Source organism: Haliotis rubra, unplaced genomic scaffold (genome assembly GCF_003918875.1).
Source record: "Haliotis rubra isolate DU_JTF1 unplaced genomic scaffold, ASM391887v1 Scf437, whole genome shotgun sequence".
In the NCBI taxonomy this organism is placed as follows: Eukaryota; Metazoa; Mollusca; class Gastropoda; order Lepetellida; family Haliotidae; genus Haliotis; species Haliotis rubra.
The window spans coordinates 923,673-942,320 of NW_025767121.1; the positions used below are offsets into that span (position 1 = coordinate 923,673).

Here is an 18,648-nt window from a genome sequence, read left to right on the forward strand (position 1 = left end):
TGCTGAAATATGTGTTGTCTCAGCATACAGCCATTTTTTAATGGAAAATAAAAAACATTCTGCCTTATGTGAATGAGTGAGTGAGTTGGGTTTTATGTTGCTTTGAGCGACGGTCGTGCCTGATAAACACGACAACACCAGTTAATGGACAACTAACACCTGCATCCTTGCAAACGCATATAGCCGTGTTAAGGCATGTAATGAAAACACACACATAAAATATGTGCACATGAAAACAGGTTTTATTGCCTCATTTCCCTCTATACATAAAAAAAACAGATCATCAACAAGACTACATAACAGCATCTGGGTCCACGTTGTTCTGGCAGAAAATAGACTGGAGAACATCAGTTCCTCGCAACAGTTTTGTGCTTCCAATGACAACCTGTGAACACATGAAATGTTGCAAGTCACTTAATTGCTCTGTGGTAAAAGTATTGACATGCCTGTAAGTCAAGCTTCTGTCCTATTATTACTGGTACAAGTATTGACATGCCTGTAAGTCAAGCTTCTGCCCTATTATTACAGGTACAAGTATTGACATGCCTGTAAGTCAAGCTTCTGCCCTATTATTACAGGTACAAGTATTGACATGCCTGTAAGTCAAGCTTCTGCCCTATTATTACTGGTACAAGTATTGACATGCCTGTAAGTCAAGCTTCTGCCCTATTATTACAGGTGACATGCCAAGTATTGACATACCTGTAAGTCAAGCTTCTGCCCTATTATTACAGGTACAAGTATTGACATGCCTGTAAGTCAAGCTTCTGCCCTATTATTACAGGTACAAGTATTGACATGCCTGTAAGTCAAGCTTCTGCCCTATTATTAAGTGAATGCTTCAAGCTTCTCCCCTATATTCTGCCCAGTTGAAAGAACTAGTCAGGTAATAAGTTTACATACCTGTTTATCAAGCTTCATCTTGTCCACCACATCTCTGACCTGCTTGTCCACATCTCTGACCTGCTTGACCTCTGGCGCGGTCACCCCACCCACTACAAACACCAGCAGCAAAGGGTGGTCACTGGGGCCGGGCTTGCTCACGTTCATAAACAATCTGAAAATGTAACAGAAAAATACTGGTGTGCACAGAGTTTATCCAACTACCTATGTAAACCATCCTTCAATAAACGGCCTCCGTGGTGTAGTGGTTAGAGCGTCCACCCGGAGAGCGGAAGGTCGCAGGTTCGATCCCCAACCGCGTCATACCAAAAGACGTTAAAATATGGTACTTGTTGGTCCCTGCCTGGCGCTCGGCATTAATGGGTACACAAGGACTGATCGTCTCGGAGTCAGTATAATGTGTCTGAGAGGGGTATTCATGCTTCACTGCGGCATGGTATCTCAGTGGGCTAGCACTATAACACCAGCTAAAGTCTGGGCTAGTACAAGCAGCCGCACATACACATACACACGCATGCACGTCGTCATATGAGCGAAATATTCTCAAGCACGACGTTAAACCCAATTTCACCTCACCATCCTTCAATAAAAATAGACGTCAACTTCAGCTCCATCAGTTTGATACAGAATGGGTACAGTGTTTGTTGAGAGAGAGGAAGGTCGGTTGTTAGACTCCCAGCTGTGTCATACCAGTAAGTAAGTTTAGTTTTATGCCGCTTTAGGCAATATTCCAACAATATCACGGCCGGGGACACCAGAAATGGGCTTCATACATTGTACCCATGTGAGGAATCGAATCCGGGTTTTCGAGTGTCGAGTGAACGCTTTAACCACTAGGTTACCCCACCGCTCCCTGTGTCATACCAAGACCTATTGAAAGATAGTAGTTGTGTTTCCATCGCCGATGGACATTTTGCATCGAGTCAATATACTGTGTGCTTGTGTAAGAACCGTGTTTAAGATCAGAAATATGTTTCTGGTTTAACTTTCATGAGTGTTTCCTACCCTTGATTAAAATGGCTTTTCCGCACTAGCACAAGCAAACACCAAAATAACCTCACACAGAAAAATATGTTCAAAGATTGGAACCACCAGTTACCCAAATCCTGATTTCAAGAAGTCTTTGAGTCCACTCGATTTAAATTCTAGATCCACAAGCTCGGGCTTGTCGGGGCTGAAGATCTGTTCCACTATTGTCTTCAGCAGAGGCTTCATGCTGGCTGGACTGATGGCTGTAGATGGCTCCAGGATGGACCTGAGGAAACAGGAGAGTGTGTATAAATTCTGAACTGGCAAACGTACAGACAGGAATAGACACACACACAGTATATATGTAGTGCCAACACCTCCGCTATTGTTACAAAATTTGCCGATGAATGAAGTTCAATAGATATCAATTAGTGTCACGGACATTAGTGCTCATTTGTCAATTAATTTATGAGAGATGTCTGAATTGTTGTTATATTCTGTATTGTTATGATGATTGCCAACCTGAAGACAATAAAGATGACAAGAGATTTACGTTTTCTGTCTTTTATTAAGTTCTAAAAAGTAGACATGGTCAGACTGAAATGCATCATTATAACAATGCCAGTAGAGTACAGTCGCATATTTCGCATTAATAAAATACTTGCATTAATTTCATGATTTACAGTATACACACATACAGACAGAAATGGAAGTGGACAGTAGTACAAGACAACACACAGGAACTGTCCTATGAAAGCACAGAGGCCTATTTTGGTTGGTTGTTTAATGCTGCACTCAGCAATATTCCAGGTATGTGTCAACTGTAAATAATCGAGTCTGGACCAGACAATCCTGTACTGACATCATCAGTAGTGATCTAAGCAATTGGGATACAATGACATGTGTCAACCAAGTCAGCGAGCCTGACCACCCGATCCCGTTAGTCGCCTCTAATGACAAGCATGGGTTACTGAAGATCAATTCTAACCCGGACCTTCACGGGTGGTAGACTGAGAGAGATACAGACAGGTAGGTGGACACATAAATAGGTAGGTAGGTAAGTATAGACACAAAACAGTCACAGGTAGGCAGACAGACAGACAGACAGGCAGGCAGGTGGAACCGGATGCAGGTAGACAGATGCAGACAGACAGGCACAACCTACTGGAAGTTCTTGAGGTCGTCCCGAGCAGTCCCCACAGCCTCCAGTTTGCTCCACACATCCTCCAGCAGGTCCCTCACAATACTGCCACTAACAGCATCCCCCACTGCAATAGAGTGAGTGAGTGAGTTGAATTTTTCGCTGCACTCAGCAATATTCCAGCTATATGGCGGTGGTCTGTAAATAATTGAGTCTGGACCAGACAATCCAGTGATTAACAGCATGAGCATCGATCTGCCCAATTGGGAACCGATGATATGTGGTAACCAAGTCAGTGAGCCTGACCCCGATCCCGTTAGTCGCCTCTTACGACAAGCATGGGTTACTGAAGATCAATATTCAAACAGAATAACTGGATAATGTTCCCACGTGATGGAGGATGACAAGAAGCTACACTGTTCCCATAACAACTTGGATCGATTCTACAAAGTTGTCTACCACTATCAAGAATCTAGGTTAAACATGTAAGATTTAGGACTATCTTAGCACTAGGATCACTTAGTGTGACACGATCATTGTTCCAATTATACAAATCATTAAAAACACAAACCTTCCCCAATACACATCAGCAATGATCTAAATATGTTGATATATTGATAAAATAAGTAAATAAATGTGGTCCCTTTGAATAATAATGAAACAAATTAAATTTTCCTGATCCAGTTAATAATATTTCAAGCAAATATTGGTAATTATCAGTATGTTAATTCCTTGAACATTTTTTACATTTTTTCAGCTGAAAGTGGCAACTGAGCCACTCAACTATGACAGTTCCCATAGGTCTATCTGATGTATGTACATAGAATATCAAGGGTGATTATAAATGGAAGGTCACACAACAATATGGTGAGTTATTACGAAAGTAACTTCAGCAAACTCACCAATAGAATGTATCACCGGGGTAAGTCGGACTTCTCAGCTAAAATAGCCTCCACAAGCTGGTCCTGAACAAAGATCAAATAAAATCAGGTGAGGAAAACAGGGTATAATGCAGGGCTCCAGATAATGTTTCGACATCAACAGTACGTACTCCTTATTTTTTCAATACAGGAGTACTGGAAAACCTTAAGCCTACATTTAGAGTACTGAATGGAATTTAATGGAGTATCAGTAATCTTGTGTTTCGTTTTATATATGCACCACAACATCGCTACTCTTGTGTAAACAGGTCAATAAACAATAAAACAATAATTTTCAGATAAATATGTCTGTAAATGATTCTAAGCCCGTACACCATTGCTGTGGTGCGTATCTGCTACGTTTTCTAAATTATTTCCTACCGTATCGTGCATATTTGTTATCCGTACATACGCCGATAACGGCCCTTATCTGGAGCCCTGTAATATCATGTTAATACTTATGGCACTAACAAAACTAACAAAGTTGTGTGAAAGTGAGTTTGAGTGTTGAGGTACAGATCGTTGTTTTGTGAATTCCCTACTGGGACTATTCAACGAAGTAGCTTTGAATGAATGCGGTTTTGTAGAATCCAAACACGGTGTCTGTCTGTTCATTGTTTAACAACCAAAAGAATATTCCAGCTCCATGACAGCAGTATAAAAATAATCTCAACCAGACAATCCAATCATTGACATTACTAGCGTAGCGGCCATAAAATTTCCGAGTCCCGTGCTGGGATTCGAACCATGGACCTTCCGATGTCGGGCGCGTGGTCCACATGACCAAAGAGGTTAACCCCATCAGCAAGCTGACAAGGTAAGGATGTCATCTGTGGGATGACTCTACGCCCTGCTACATACTCCCCCGTCAACAGAAGGCATGTCCCGAGCCGCATAGCAGAGTACTTTATTTTGCTCAAATTTAATAAGAATAAACATGTGCCTTATAGTAAATGTCCAACAACCCTGTAACTACATATTTTGATGACTAAAGAGTTTAATTTGATAAGCGTACATGAAATTTCAAAGTTTAGTATTTTTCTGAAAATAAAACCTCCAACATGGTGATGTGTAGTATCAAATAAGTGTACAGCCCTAATCCTGTACAGCATGGGATCAGGGGAGTGGGGAGGGGGACATTTTCACAATGTGCCTGAAATATTAAACATTGAAATTGAATGAAACCCTAACCCACGCGCAGGCTTGTTTCTATGGAAATTCCCCTCCTCTGGCCACCTGACTGATACAGTGGGAAATTCAAATATGGATTTGACAAAAAGAGAAATATATATTTTCAAAATGTATGTTTTGTAGGCTGTCTGCATCCATACATTTTACCGTCAGCCTTCATAACATACTTCTTTACACTATGACTTAATGTCCTCATGAACCGGGTAAGTCAGTTTTGTGATATTTCATGGAATGTACTTGAATACTGCATTGCTTTGCATTTAAAGACAGCTTTTACAAGGCAAGGAGGCCACACCCCATCTGTGTATAGGTTTGAACCCCGGCCTTTAAGTGAGTAATTGTTTTTGAATCAGGCATTTAAAAAATCGGAAGCAGCAAGAACTTCACCAACCTGCACTTCCAGTTCCTCGTCCCCACAGTCTCCTCCTGACAGCGAGTACAGGAACATCAGCACCATCAACACATCGTCCAGACTATGGGACCTACACACAGACAAATGGTGGTGGTGGTGGTGGAATTGGGTTTAACGTCGTGCTTGAGAATATTTCGCTCATATGACGACGTGCATGCGTGTGTGTGTGTGTGTGTGCGGCTGCCTGTACTAGCCCAGACTGAAGCTGGTTTTATAGTGCTACCCCACTGAGATACCATGCCGCAGTGAAGCATGAATACCCCACTCAGACACATTATACTGACTCCGAGCTGACCAGTCCTTGTTGTACCCATTAATGCCGAGCGCCAGGCAGGGACCAACAAGTACCATATTTTAATGTCTTTTGGGTATGACCCGGTCGGGGATCGAACCCGCGACCTTCCGCACTCCGGGCCGACACTCTTACCACTACACCACGGAGGCGGTCTACACAGACAGATGGAAGAAAGATGTCATAAAGTGCTGTGTTCTGATTTACTACTAATTCAGAGTTGAAGACAATTATTTTACAGAGACGAACAATATTGGCACATTCTAAAACATTTCTCACGATTTCATCATTTTGTTACTGTGACCATACTGGATGGACTAACCTCTGATTGGCTGGAAGCTGTAGTTGACCTTTGAGCAAGGTCAGTATGTGGGACAGACCACCGGCAGAGCTGTCATCTCCAACAAGTTGGACAAGATTCTTTTCTGTGCTTAATAGGTTGTCATGGCGACTAGTATCCTGATGTTTCAAAGCCTGTGATGTTGCCATGGCAACCTGGAGAGTATCTAGATGAGACTCAATGGCAGCATAGTTGCCTCTGACAAATAGAAACATCATAATATGTCACAACTTTTGCATTCGTTTTGGAACTAAACGATTTTTTTTCGTGTAAACATTTGCTTATGTGAAGGACTTGTACATCTCGACCTGCAATATTGCTGTGGACTGAAACTGAAAGTAGACACACCAGTTTGCTGAACAGAGCTCTCAGCAATATTCCACCTATATGATAGCGGTCTGTAAATGATCGAGTCTGGACCAGACAATCCAGTGATGGACATCGTGAGAATCAGTCTACACAAATGAGATCGATGCATCAAATATGTACAAAACCTGAACACAAATCCATTTAGTTACATCTTCTGAGAAACAAGCAGTAATTCCAATGACCTTCCTCTTCTGATAACAATGATGAATGTTACATTCTGAATCACACTTTGCCTGCTTCATTCACATTTCTTAGAAGCTGACAACTGACAAAGCAGACATAATTTATGGAAAACAACTTTTCTATTTTTACAGTTATGGAGATGGTTAAAAAACAAAGCGCCTTTAAGCAGCTGAGCTGGATATCGGCGCTATACAAATGTTAGTATGTATATAATAATGTATGTATGTAATAATGTATGTAATAATGTATGTATGTATGTATGTATGTATGTAATAATGTATGTATGTAATAATGTATGCAATATATGTATGTAATAATGTATGTATGTAATAATGTAATAATGTAATAATGTATGTACATATGTATGTATGTATGTATGTATGTATGTATGTATGTATGTATGTATGTATGTATGTATGTATGTAGGTAGGTAGGTAGGTAGGTAGGTAGGTAGGTAGGTAGGTAGGTAGGTAGGTTTAGTATAGATCCTTAAACAGGTGTAAAACACTGACTGACTGACTGAGTTTGGTTTTACGCCGCTTTTAGCAATATTCAAGCAGCATCATGGCGGGGGACACCAGAAATGGGCTTCACACATTGTACCCATGTGGGGATTCGAACCCGGGTCTTCGGCGTGACGAGCCAACGCTTTAACCATTAGGCTACCCCACCGCCCCAGGTGTAAAACAAGGCCTACTGGAAGAGGTAGAGCGTATAAGAGAAATATCTTTGCCTACTTGAATAAACTGAGTGTGGTGTCTAGCTGTTCTGCAGTCACACGTCCTGGTTTGCCTGCCAAGTTGACGGGAAGCTTCTCACTGGTAGCAGCTTCAACTAGCCGTCGATTTACAGCCATTAAACATTCCTGATAATCAAATTGAGAAGATGAAGCATAATAAACTATACCATTTTACAGACAAATGTGGAGATATGCCATAGCTACTTGTAATTTCTTATTGAGAGAACTTTGATAACCTGCACAGCTCCATCTAAGGTCTCAATCTCTCAATCAGTTGACCATCAGGGCATGGATACAGAGTCATCTCCCCTTACAAGTTCCACTCCACTAAAACTGAATCAGTTACACAGCCAGAAGATGCATAGAAAACATGGGATGAGCAGTGAAGCACCCAGCAGTTAGGACTGGATAAAAATGTGATAGATTGTGATGTATTTTTTAATCGAAATCTGCACAGTAATTAAATATGACAATTTTTGGGGTCAGTATTTTGATCACCATTGTTTCTTGCTGAATGTGTCAACAGATACTTTCAAACAGGTGACACTTTGTGTGGAATTGGAGTTGGTGTGATTTGCTTCCTGTAATCAAAAATGGAGCTGGCTGAGCTAACCAAATCTGGTGGTTGTATTTCAGCCTTAAGGCTAGGTTGTGCATGCATGAACATTTGATTGGCAGAAGAAATACAATATAACATTACAATTGAATAACTACAAAGGAAAAACATTGGTTGAGTGTAGTTTATAGTCACCTTGTGTTTACCAAACACCAGATTCTGCAAATGTATAGGTTGTGAAGAGAAGCTGCCCGACGCTAGGCTTCCTGGGACAATGACGTTTTTAGCATCCCTACAACAAATGATACAAGAAATCAGTGATCAGTTGGAGATCTGGGTTATGGTGGGGAGGTTGTACGCAACCAAAGTCTTAATCTATCACCTGGAATCTTCAAAGGCATAAGACGACACTATTTTTATGGTTTTCAGTACGGGACCGTTCATAATTTATGGCTTTTGGTGTGTGTGTGTGTGAGAGAGAGAGAGATTTAAGGGGGTGTGTGTGTGTGTTTGTCACCCATTTTTTTCTGGGGAGGTGGGGGGTCATCAATTTTGTACATAAAAATATTTAAACATTATGCTTAAAAAATATTGAAAGATGGGGGGTCATTGATTTTGTACATGACATGCAAGGGGGGGGGGAAAGAGACTTACTTTGTACATAAATTTTAGGGGGGGTCATTCACATTGTACATGCTTCTCCATTAAAATCATCGTCATCCCCCCTGGCCATAAATTATGAACGGTCCCTAAGCTGCAACATTTATTTATTCTATGATACTGGCCATTGATAAAGTTGCTTTTCAACAAGAAAAAGGACACAGTTAGGATCAGATGAATATTCTTAAGGGACAGCAAAGTATTATTAACTTCAATAAATAGGAAATTTGAAAAACTTTCTAAAACTTTACTGCTCATAACCTTGCTCATGTTGAAATGAGTTTGTTCATACTAAGTTCAAGGGGAATTTTCTTGATGCCACAATTAACTCATAATGCCCTGTGGCACACTTCAACCCCTGAAAAGCTAAATCAGTCTGCGATCAGATGCATTCAACAAATTGTGTCCTCACTTTACAATGGAGCAGAGAGGGGTCATGTCGACCATGACATCAGCATTGTGACGAGGCAGTGATGGCAGGACGCTGGTGATCTTGTCCAGTAGAGTGTCCAGCTGGTGGCCAGCAGGGGATGCAAGGTCTAGGGTCCGGTCAATCAGGATGACTGAAGCTCTGTTGGAGACATTCTGAAACAGGGCAAACATGAGCACTCTTCTGAAACAAAATCAGTCATGCACCACTGGTATTCTTCTCCAAGCAAAAATGTACTGGGAAGTATCTTGTTGGGATACCGGACTTGGGCTCCCTCTCATACACATTATAGGAGTGAGTGAGTGAGTCTGGTTTTAGGCCAGTTTTAGCACTATTCCTGAAATATCACAGTGGGGACACCCACAATGGGGTTCACACATAGTACACATTAGATAATCAATCCTATACCGGGACGGGGGAAAGCTACGCAGATTACAAAGAGAATCTCACACAAACTTTGTTCGATATCAAACATGCAAGCCAATAAAACTTCACAAATGGAGAATTGACACATCCAGGTTTGGTTTTTATATTCTGAGGGGAAAATATATGAGAGCACAAGTGTTCCTTTATTTTTTTCCCAGGATTCTTCACAAGCTTTGTATCTCACAACTTGTAAAAAAACCTGGAAAAAAATAAAGGAACACTTGTGCTTTCATGCGATCCCTTATTTTCTTTCCCTCAGTATATTACAATATACCATTTCTTAGACACCAAGTATAACTTCTCTCTTAAGCCTTAACAGTAAGAATATTTTTGAAGTCCAATACAGACAAGTGACCTCACCTTCCTTCTAATCTTGGCAGGTGGGTAGTTTTCAATCTCTGTGGCTAGTAGTCGACTTGTGTGACCCATGCTGTACAGGTCTTCCCTGACCCCGAGGTCACTCAGCAAGGCATGGAAGCAGCAAGCAAGCCTCTGTAACCATGGTAACAGTGTGAGTGAGTGAGTGAGTAAATGTAAAATATTTCTGCTTTATCTCATTCTCTTCCCACAGAGGTTACTTGTCATATCTTCCTACGAACCTCTGTTCTAATATGGCCCTTTCATGGTGCAAGTGTTCAGGATTCTTGATTTAGTTGTGCAATCAGCGACGTTGTTTCAAAAGTGATCATTTGCAAGGCCTCGGTAATTTCTGTATGCTTCGGAAAACTAGAACCTCTTCCCCTGCGCGATGCGCAAACGTTTCTTCTAGACAGAACTCAGTCATGTAATGATGGATCAATGGGGCCTCCATCGCCCTCGTTGACAACGAACAAGCTAGCCATTAAATGTATCGTGTGTCACATCAACACAAGTCCCCGGCAGAGGAGGGATATTTGTGGCCCCACATTTCCTTGTGTTAGTCAATTTGGATCTAAGTCGATGTAACACGTGTTCTGATTTGATAGAAAGAAGGGAGATAATTTGTGTTGCGATTTTTTGCCGCTATGGGTTTTACAAGAACCGGGAAATATGGTCATATTAGAACAGAGGTATGTGGGAAGATATGACAAGTAACCTATGTGGGAAGAGAATGGCTTTATCTTTGCAGTGAATCTGCAAAAGTCGAGACTCTCTCAACATCTAATCCTCTTACATTGCTATCACAACAAGAAAGGAACACTGGGGCACTATTCTTCCCTGAACACCTACTGAGGGTTTGAGTTAGTGAGTGAGTAAGCAGAGGGCTCCAGATAAGGGCCGTATCAGCATATGTACGGATACAAAATATGTACAATACCATAGGAAATAATTTAGAAAACGTAGCACATATGCACCACAGCAATGCTGTACAGTCTTAGAATCATTTACAGAAGTATTTATCTTAAAAATTATTGTTTTATTGTTTATTGACCTGTTTACACAAGAGTAGCAATGTTGTGGTGCATATATGAAAGGAAACTGATTACTGATACTCCATTAAATTCCACTCAGTACTCTAAATGTACTCTTAAGGTTTTCCATTTCCAGTACTTCTATATTGATCAAATATGGAGTATGGACTCCTGATGTTGAAAAATTATCTGGAGCCCTGGAGTATGGTTTTACGCCGCTTTTAGCAATATTCCAGCAATATCATGGCTGGGGACACCAGAAATGGGCTTCACAAATTGTACCCATGTAGGGAATTGAACCTGGGCCTTCGGCGCGACAAGCAAACGTTTTAACCACTAGACTCCCCACCGCCCAGTGAGGGTTTTTGAGTTAAGGCCCATAATGAATTCACCCATCTCCAGAAACACATTTGGTGTGGTACCATTACTGACAGGTTTTATAGTTGTGCCAATGTCCATCAGATGCTTGCTGATTGTATCAGACTCAAAATGAGGTGAAATGTTAGATTATTGCACTCATATAGCAATCGTGACTTGTATGTGGCTGCTTGTCCTTGTATGGACTAATGCCTTAATTCATATCTTTAAACAGACACATATATCGCTGTAGTGAGTTCATGCAATATTTGTGTGAACTTGTACGCCAGTATTATCCAACCAGAACTCTCAGATCCCAGTCCCAAATTCTGTGCACAGTGCCTAGATACAGACTAAAACAATTTTGATTCAGATCATTTGCCCACCAATCAGCTGTTCTATGGAATTCACTGCCTGAAGATCTCAAAACAGTTTTTATTTAAGAAGTACTTTGTCTAGACTCTCACCCAAATAACTTTACTTGTAGCGCCATGAGCATACCAGCTGGCGTGGAGCTTGGCGCGTTACAAATTCACTCATTATTATTATTATCATTAAAATACCCAACAGACCAGGGAAATAAAAATATATCAAATACATAAAGAGTACAATATCCAATGAGAATGATAACTTCTGACAACTCAAAGGCTCAAACAAGTACCTGGAAACCTTGTCTGATGTATTATAGAGTTACCTTGAAAGTAACCTGTAATGCTTTGGGAAGATACTGACACTCAATCTCAGACAGGGAGGTAAACGATGCCTTGTCTCCCTAGAAAACACAGGATGTTAACATGTAAATTGACAATAAACCATAAAACATGGCAATTACATCATTTCTACAATGAGTGAGTGTGATTAGTTTGACAAGAATTGGCAATTTATCAGGAATTTTTCCTTGATGATCTAGAGCAGGTTGACATTGATCTGGATTGTTTGAAGTCAGTTTCATGAACAATACAATCAAGCCTAATGGATTTTGCTATGTGACATCTTAACCAACCTTGACCTTGTGAGCAGTGTTGTACTGTAGCTGTACATGTTGTACGTCCGTCTCAAGTAACGGGAACACTTGAGAGAAAGCTGGCGTGACGAACAGTCCAGGACATATGTCGGCAGTGAACAGAGGGATGTGAAATATTTCTGCAGTGTAATTCTGCAAAGTACAATGTAATCTTATTCATTAACAAATCACAGGGGCATGGAAAAGCATGGACATTGTCCCACTTGCTACATTTGATGGCCAGACAAACAAACAAATCTGCTTCAGTTGCCAATATACAACCATAAAATTTAAACCTTCAGTCAATTTTGATAAATTGATCTTATCAAGTACTAAACATCTCAACTGACAACAGATTATTACTTCCTTGTTCTGATTCAGATCATGCACCAAGGCAGAACCTGTGAAGATCCGGGTTAGAACTTGTCTTCAGCTACTCATGCTTGTCGTAAGAGTTGACTAACAAGATCGGGTGGTTAGGTTTACACGTCATCGTATCCCAATAGCGTAGAATGATGATCATGCTGTTGATCACTGGACTGTCTGGTTCAGACTCGATTATTTACAGACTGTCGCCATATAGCTGGAATATTGCTGAGTGCGGCGTTAAACAACAAACAAACTCTACGGCAGGTATTCTGATTAACTATCTGAGTTGCATGTTGCTAGTTGTTGAAATGGTAAGAATTCATGAACTTTAAAAGGCCAACGTGATACAAACACTGATTCATTAATGTCAAAAAGAAACTCATGGGCAATAATGTATGAAATGGGATAAAAAAGACAGGTTTGGGTACAGCATCTGGCAAAGTACGCTTGTTTCCAGATCTGTTCAGCACTGGTTCAGTAGGGAACACAAAACAAAAGCTACTGACAATTCATGACAAGGCAAAACAGACATGAGTTACTGTCCTTGACTGTCAACACTGCATCATAGTGGTGTTCCGATTAATTGAAATAATCGAAGATTGGTCGCAGTGACCAAACGACCAAGCAATCGATCACATTTTCTCATAATCGAACACAAACGATTTTGGAACTGCTGTTTTAGTCTTTGAAACACTTGACGATGGAACATATCTTCGAAGTTGTCGGGGCCTGCAAACTTGTTTAATTCTTAGAAAACTCACTTCACTAACTGAAAAGTCATGACTGAATATTTCTTGAAGACTCCAGGAAGTTTATGGTCATGATATACCAGTCAAATTCCAGCTGCAAGTCATCACTTTAAAGTAGCAAGTTGCATCATCTTATACCTATCTGCAATAACAACCTGGAAAGGAAAATCTGAAAAATGATGCTAACCAATGTTTTTCGATGATTGTTCGTTGGTAATGAAGCAATCATCAATTGTGAGATTTCAACCAAGTCCCAACACTACTGCATCATGATGTACATATTCACAGAAGCAGTTCTTTCTGCTGAGTTGCAAGAAGGGGATATATTTCCATACTACAGAAGTCTAATACAAAATAGTTTTAGGTTTGCAGTACTCTGCACAGCACCTTACATAAAGTTACAACGAGTGAGTGAGTTTAGTGTTACGCTGCTTTTAGCAATATTCCAGCAATATCATGGTGGGGGACACAAGAAATGGGCATCACACATTGTACCATGTGGGGAATTGAAACCTGGTTTTCGGCGTGATGAGGGAACGCTTTAATCACTTGGCTACTCCACAGCACCTTACAAGGGGACTGTACTCTACACAGCACCTTACAAGGGGACTGTACTCTACACAGCACCTTACAAGGGGACTGTACTCTACACAGCACCTTACAAGGGGACTGTACTCTACACAGCACCTTACAAGGGGACTGTACTCTACACAGCACCTTACAAGGGGACTGTACTCTACACAGCACCTTACAAGGGGACTGTACTCTACACAGCACCTTACAAGGGGACTGTACTCTACACAGCATCTTACAAGGGACTGTACTCTACACAGCACCTTACAAGGGGACTGTACTCTACACAGCACCACAAGGGGACTGTACTCTACACAGCACCTTACAAGGGGACTGTACTCTACACAGCACCTTACAAGGGGACTGTACTCTACACAGCACCTACAAGGGACTGTACTCTACACAGCACCTTACAAGGGGACTGTACTCTACACAGCACCTTACAAGGGGACTGTACTCTACACAGCACCTTACAAGGGGACTGTACTCTACTCTACACAGCACCTTACAAGTACTAAGGGGACTGTACTCTACACAGCACCTTACAAAGGGGACTGTACTCTACACACAGCAGCACTGTACTCTACACAGCACTTACAAGGGGGACTGTACTTATACACAAGGGGACTGTACTCTACACAGCATCTTGGAAGGGGACTGTACTCTACACAGCACCTTACAAGGGGACTGTACTCTACACAGCACCTTACAAGGGGACTGTACTCTACACAGCACCTTACAAGGGGACTGTACTCTACACAGCATCTTGGAAGGTAATATTCTCCACAAAAATGTGAAGGGGACGTAACTCTGGAAGTCAAGGTCTACACTTTGCAATTAGTTCCTTGTATGAAAGCTTCAGTAAATAGCTACAGTCTCAGTACTCACCATGTTTCCCATCCACTGAAGCAGAAGATCTTCTATTTCATCAAAGTCATGTTTGTCATCAACCTCTGCACTTCCTGTGCGGTCAAAAGCAAGCACATTGCTGCTAACAGTGGAGATGACAACAACATACTGAAAGTTGCTTTGTTCAACAACATCCTTCAACACGTCCCGAGTCACAGAGTCTCGCAACATGGAGCTGACAATGAACACTGCCTTTTTCTGATTAGGATCTGCCTTCTGAAACACAATGGGGCTAATGTGTCAACAACTATGCGCTTTCCAATATACTTGCTATATTAGATGTGGTCTTTGTTGTCACCAAATTATAAACTAAATAAAACATGGTCCCTATAATCAAATGCAAAATCAAATACCTCAAGGACTATTTCAGATACTGCCAGTACTTAGTTTTAACTTTTCAGGGGTTCAAAATTTGTTTAAAAAGCCACTTGCCACAGGGCAAGTGACTTTAATAAAGTAACTTGTCCTGACTAATTTTCCACTTGCCCTGATTTTATGACATAATCATGATGATGTAATTATGAAAGAATGAATCAACATGGTTACTGTTCAGTTTTACCTGATGATGGGGCCAGAACAAGCCCTGAAACGTTGTACTCGAGAATAAAAAGAAGATGTAACCCAGAAAAAATCTCTATGTTCATCAAATATCATCTTCTAAAATGCCAATCAAGCATCTAATGGTATTTGATGTTAATGTTTACTGGACTAGTATTTATTGAAAAGTGATAAATAGCAAAGAAAGATAACTCTACTTTATTATCATTGCAAAATTTAATAGCTACATTTTGATATGAAACTAAATCCTAGTCTATTTTCAGTTTGAAACCATTGGAAATTATCTAGTAGCCCACGGACAAGTAAGATACCATTATTTGATTGCCCTAAATGAAAACTGAGCCGGGCGATGGGATTTTTTGAACCCTGACTTTTCATCACGAGGGTCTAACATCATATATGTTTTGTAAAGTGGCTATTGGATGAAATATGAAACTGGAAAAACTTAAAGATTTTGTACATTTCAGTAGTAGTTGTTCATTCCATACAGGGCTCCAGATAATTTAATGGAGTACAATGGAGTATCAATGATCTTGTGTTCCGTTTCATATATGCACCACAACATTGCTACTCTTGTGTAAACAGGTGAAAAACAATACTTTTTCAGATAAATATGTCTGTAAATGACTCTAAGATCGTACACCATTGCTGTGGTGCGTATGTGCTACGTTTTCTAAATCATTTCCTACCGTATCGTGCATATTTTTTATCCGTACATATGCCGATATGGCCCTTATCTGGAGCCCTGCCATATATCAACCCTGCAAATAGCCAAATCTGGATCTAACAATGAACACAACCAATGATCCACACCACACTGTCTTACGGCCAGAAAAGAATTCTGAGATCCTATTTTACTGAAAATTTTAAATAATGCCCAAGGAGTTCTAAATTAAACTGCACAACAACATGAATACTCCTAGACTTGACACACATATTACCTCAAAAGAAGAGAACTCGCGCACATCCACAGCCCCGGCCTCCAGGAGTCGAGCCATTCCGCCCTGCCAGTGTAGCAGCTCGGCACATGGGTCATCAACATACACCACTGCTCTGTTCACCTTCAACACTACATCTTCCCATAATGCCTTTGAGCACTGCCACGTTGACTTCATCTTTATGGCTTGTTCAATCACTCATACCTAAAACATAGATGTAATCATGATATGTTTGGCGATTTGTAAATAGTCAAGACTGTACCAGACAATCCAGTGATTAGTTTCAACCATGAACACTAGTCTATGCAATTGGGATATGATAAGACAGAAGACATGCATCAACCACATCTGTTCGCCCAGTCTCGTCAGTCACTTCTTACTAGTGTTGGGAATTGGTTAAAATTTCATAATTGATGATTGGTTTATTACAACCGATCAATCATCGAAAATAATTGGTTAGCATCATTAATGAAATTTGTTAATGCACATAAAAATAAGGAAAAAACATGTAGTTCTTTTGGGTTTTTGGGCAAAATTTCACATCTTTAAAGGATGACTAGTATGTCAGGAACATAAATTTCTTGGAGTCTTTAAGAAAAATTCAATCATGACTTGAAACAAACTTGTGGTGCTTATTAAATGTAACAGACAAAACCAACCTTGTGAAAAATATTGTTTATGAAAACAAGTGTTCCAGAATGGTTTGTGTTTGATTATGAGAAAACGTGATCGATTGCTTGGTCGTTTAGTCACTGCGACCAATCTTCGATTATTTCAATAAATCGGACCGCCACTACTTCTTACAACAAGCATGGGTTGCTTCAGTCCATTTCTGACCTGTATCCACTTGCACGAAGCATCTTAGGTAACTAGGACATATATAGTAGAGTTACCAAAACAATAACAGGAAGGGGAAAAAGTGTGAGGCAATGTCGTACATAAAGTGTCATACCAAACTACCACAAACAACAAGTTAGCCAAGTTAATAAACAAAACACATAAATGGGTAAAGAAAAGATCATGGAAAATGATAAACAGTTAGTTCTATTCTAATCATCGAAATTCACAGAAAGATCAAGATGAGCAGATGTTGGCATTATTGTATGAGCTGATAAGGTTGAAGATGTCGTTGTCATGCAATGTACTAAAAAACTCAATCGCAGCAACAATGTCTGAGGCATTGTTTTTTGTCAAGTTTTTCTCTTCACTACAAACTGATTGAGTAAAGCTTAGTAGTAGGTGAACACCTGGTGTCATCACGGATTGTCACACTGACGATAGATACAACTTATAGTATAGCTTACATAGACTAAATCCAACTAGATATTCCAAATGTTTAAATCCAAATGACAAGAATTTGAAGAACCTGTTCAAACTTCAATCTGTCAATATTCAAAACGCGGATTGAATAATCTTTCCGGTCATTCAGTTTTACAGTAATGCCTGTACTACAAAAATACAATGTGAAACATTCCTTCTACTGGCACGGGAGACCTTCAAAATTGAAAACACAAATATATCGTCTGCTTATAACGGTTAATACGTTGATCAAAACATACCGAAACTCTGCACTTTACACATCTACAGTGGGGTATTGAAAGTAGAGTTATCTGCCCCTATCTGTGCACACTCGGAAAACATCGGTCTCTCTCGGTAACCTCCGGCATGTCATTTGTTAAGGGCGGATCGAACAAACACCTTGACATCACGCTGGTGCTAAAAACTAATGCCAGGTTTTCCAGAGATCATTTATTATTATTGAAGGTCGTACGTCTGTGTGAATATATGGGAGTTACGATAACCTAGAGATCAATACCATACGAGTGTCAGAAATGTACCATCCCATATTTCTGTAAGAAATGGATATAAGTTTACATGACACCCGTGGAATATTGTATCAAACAGATATTTATGCCACCAATTCGGGCTATCTAATAGCACTACATGTCTCATATGAATGTGATATTAATTGACCTAGCAAAAATAAGGAACGAAACAAGGGAAATATTTTCTATTTCTACTGAGTTATATTTCATATTATTACCCACGTGGTACTTCGAAAAGGGGTTTCATAACAAACATCTTCGAGGGTTTTGATTGGCTAATACGTGAACTTTGACATTACCGGTATTACTTTTATCACTCATTCCATTCATGATTTTCACACCTTCTGAGAGCATGTAAAACGAGAACACTATGAAATTAAATAAAATTTATTTTTTAGTGTGATTACAAGCATAGGTTTTCAATCTTTTAATAACTCGAGTTTC

The 18,648-nt window shown here is 40.2% G+C and overlaps 1 protein-coding gene across 1 annotated transcript; it reads right to left on the minus strand.

Moving 5' to 3' along the window:
• Positions 1-226: 226 nt before the first annotated feature.
• Positions 227-16,581, minus strand: LOC124289239 (sec1 family domain-containing protein 2-like). The gene is given in 16 exon segments (XM_046725843.1): positions 227-385; positions 904-1,057; positions 2,003-2,158; positions 3,038-3,140; positions 3,916-3,933; positions 3,936-3,978; positions 5,516-5,606; positions 6,151-6,366; positions 7,458-7,585; positions 8,211-8,307; positions 9,088-9,260; positions 9,892-10,023; positions 11,974-12,051; positions 12,283-12,435; positions 14,862-15,098; positions 16,382-16,581. Coding segments are annotated over 16 exon segments (2,046 nt in total). The 5' UTR covers positions 16,556-16,581; the 3' UTR covers positions 227-292.
• Positions 16,582-18,648: the final 2,067 nt, after the last annotated feature.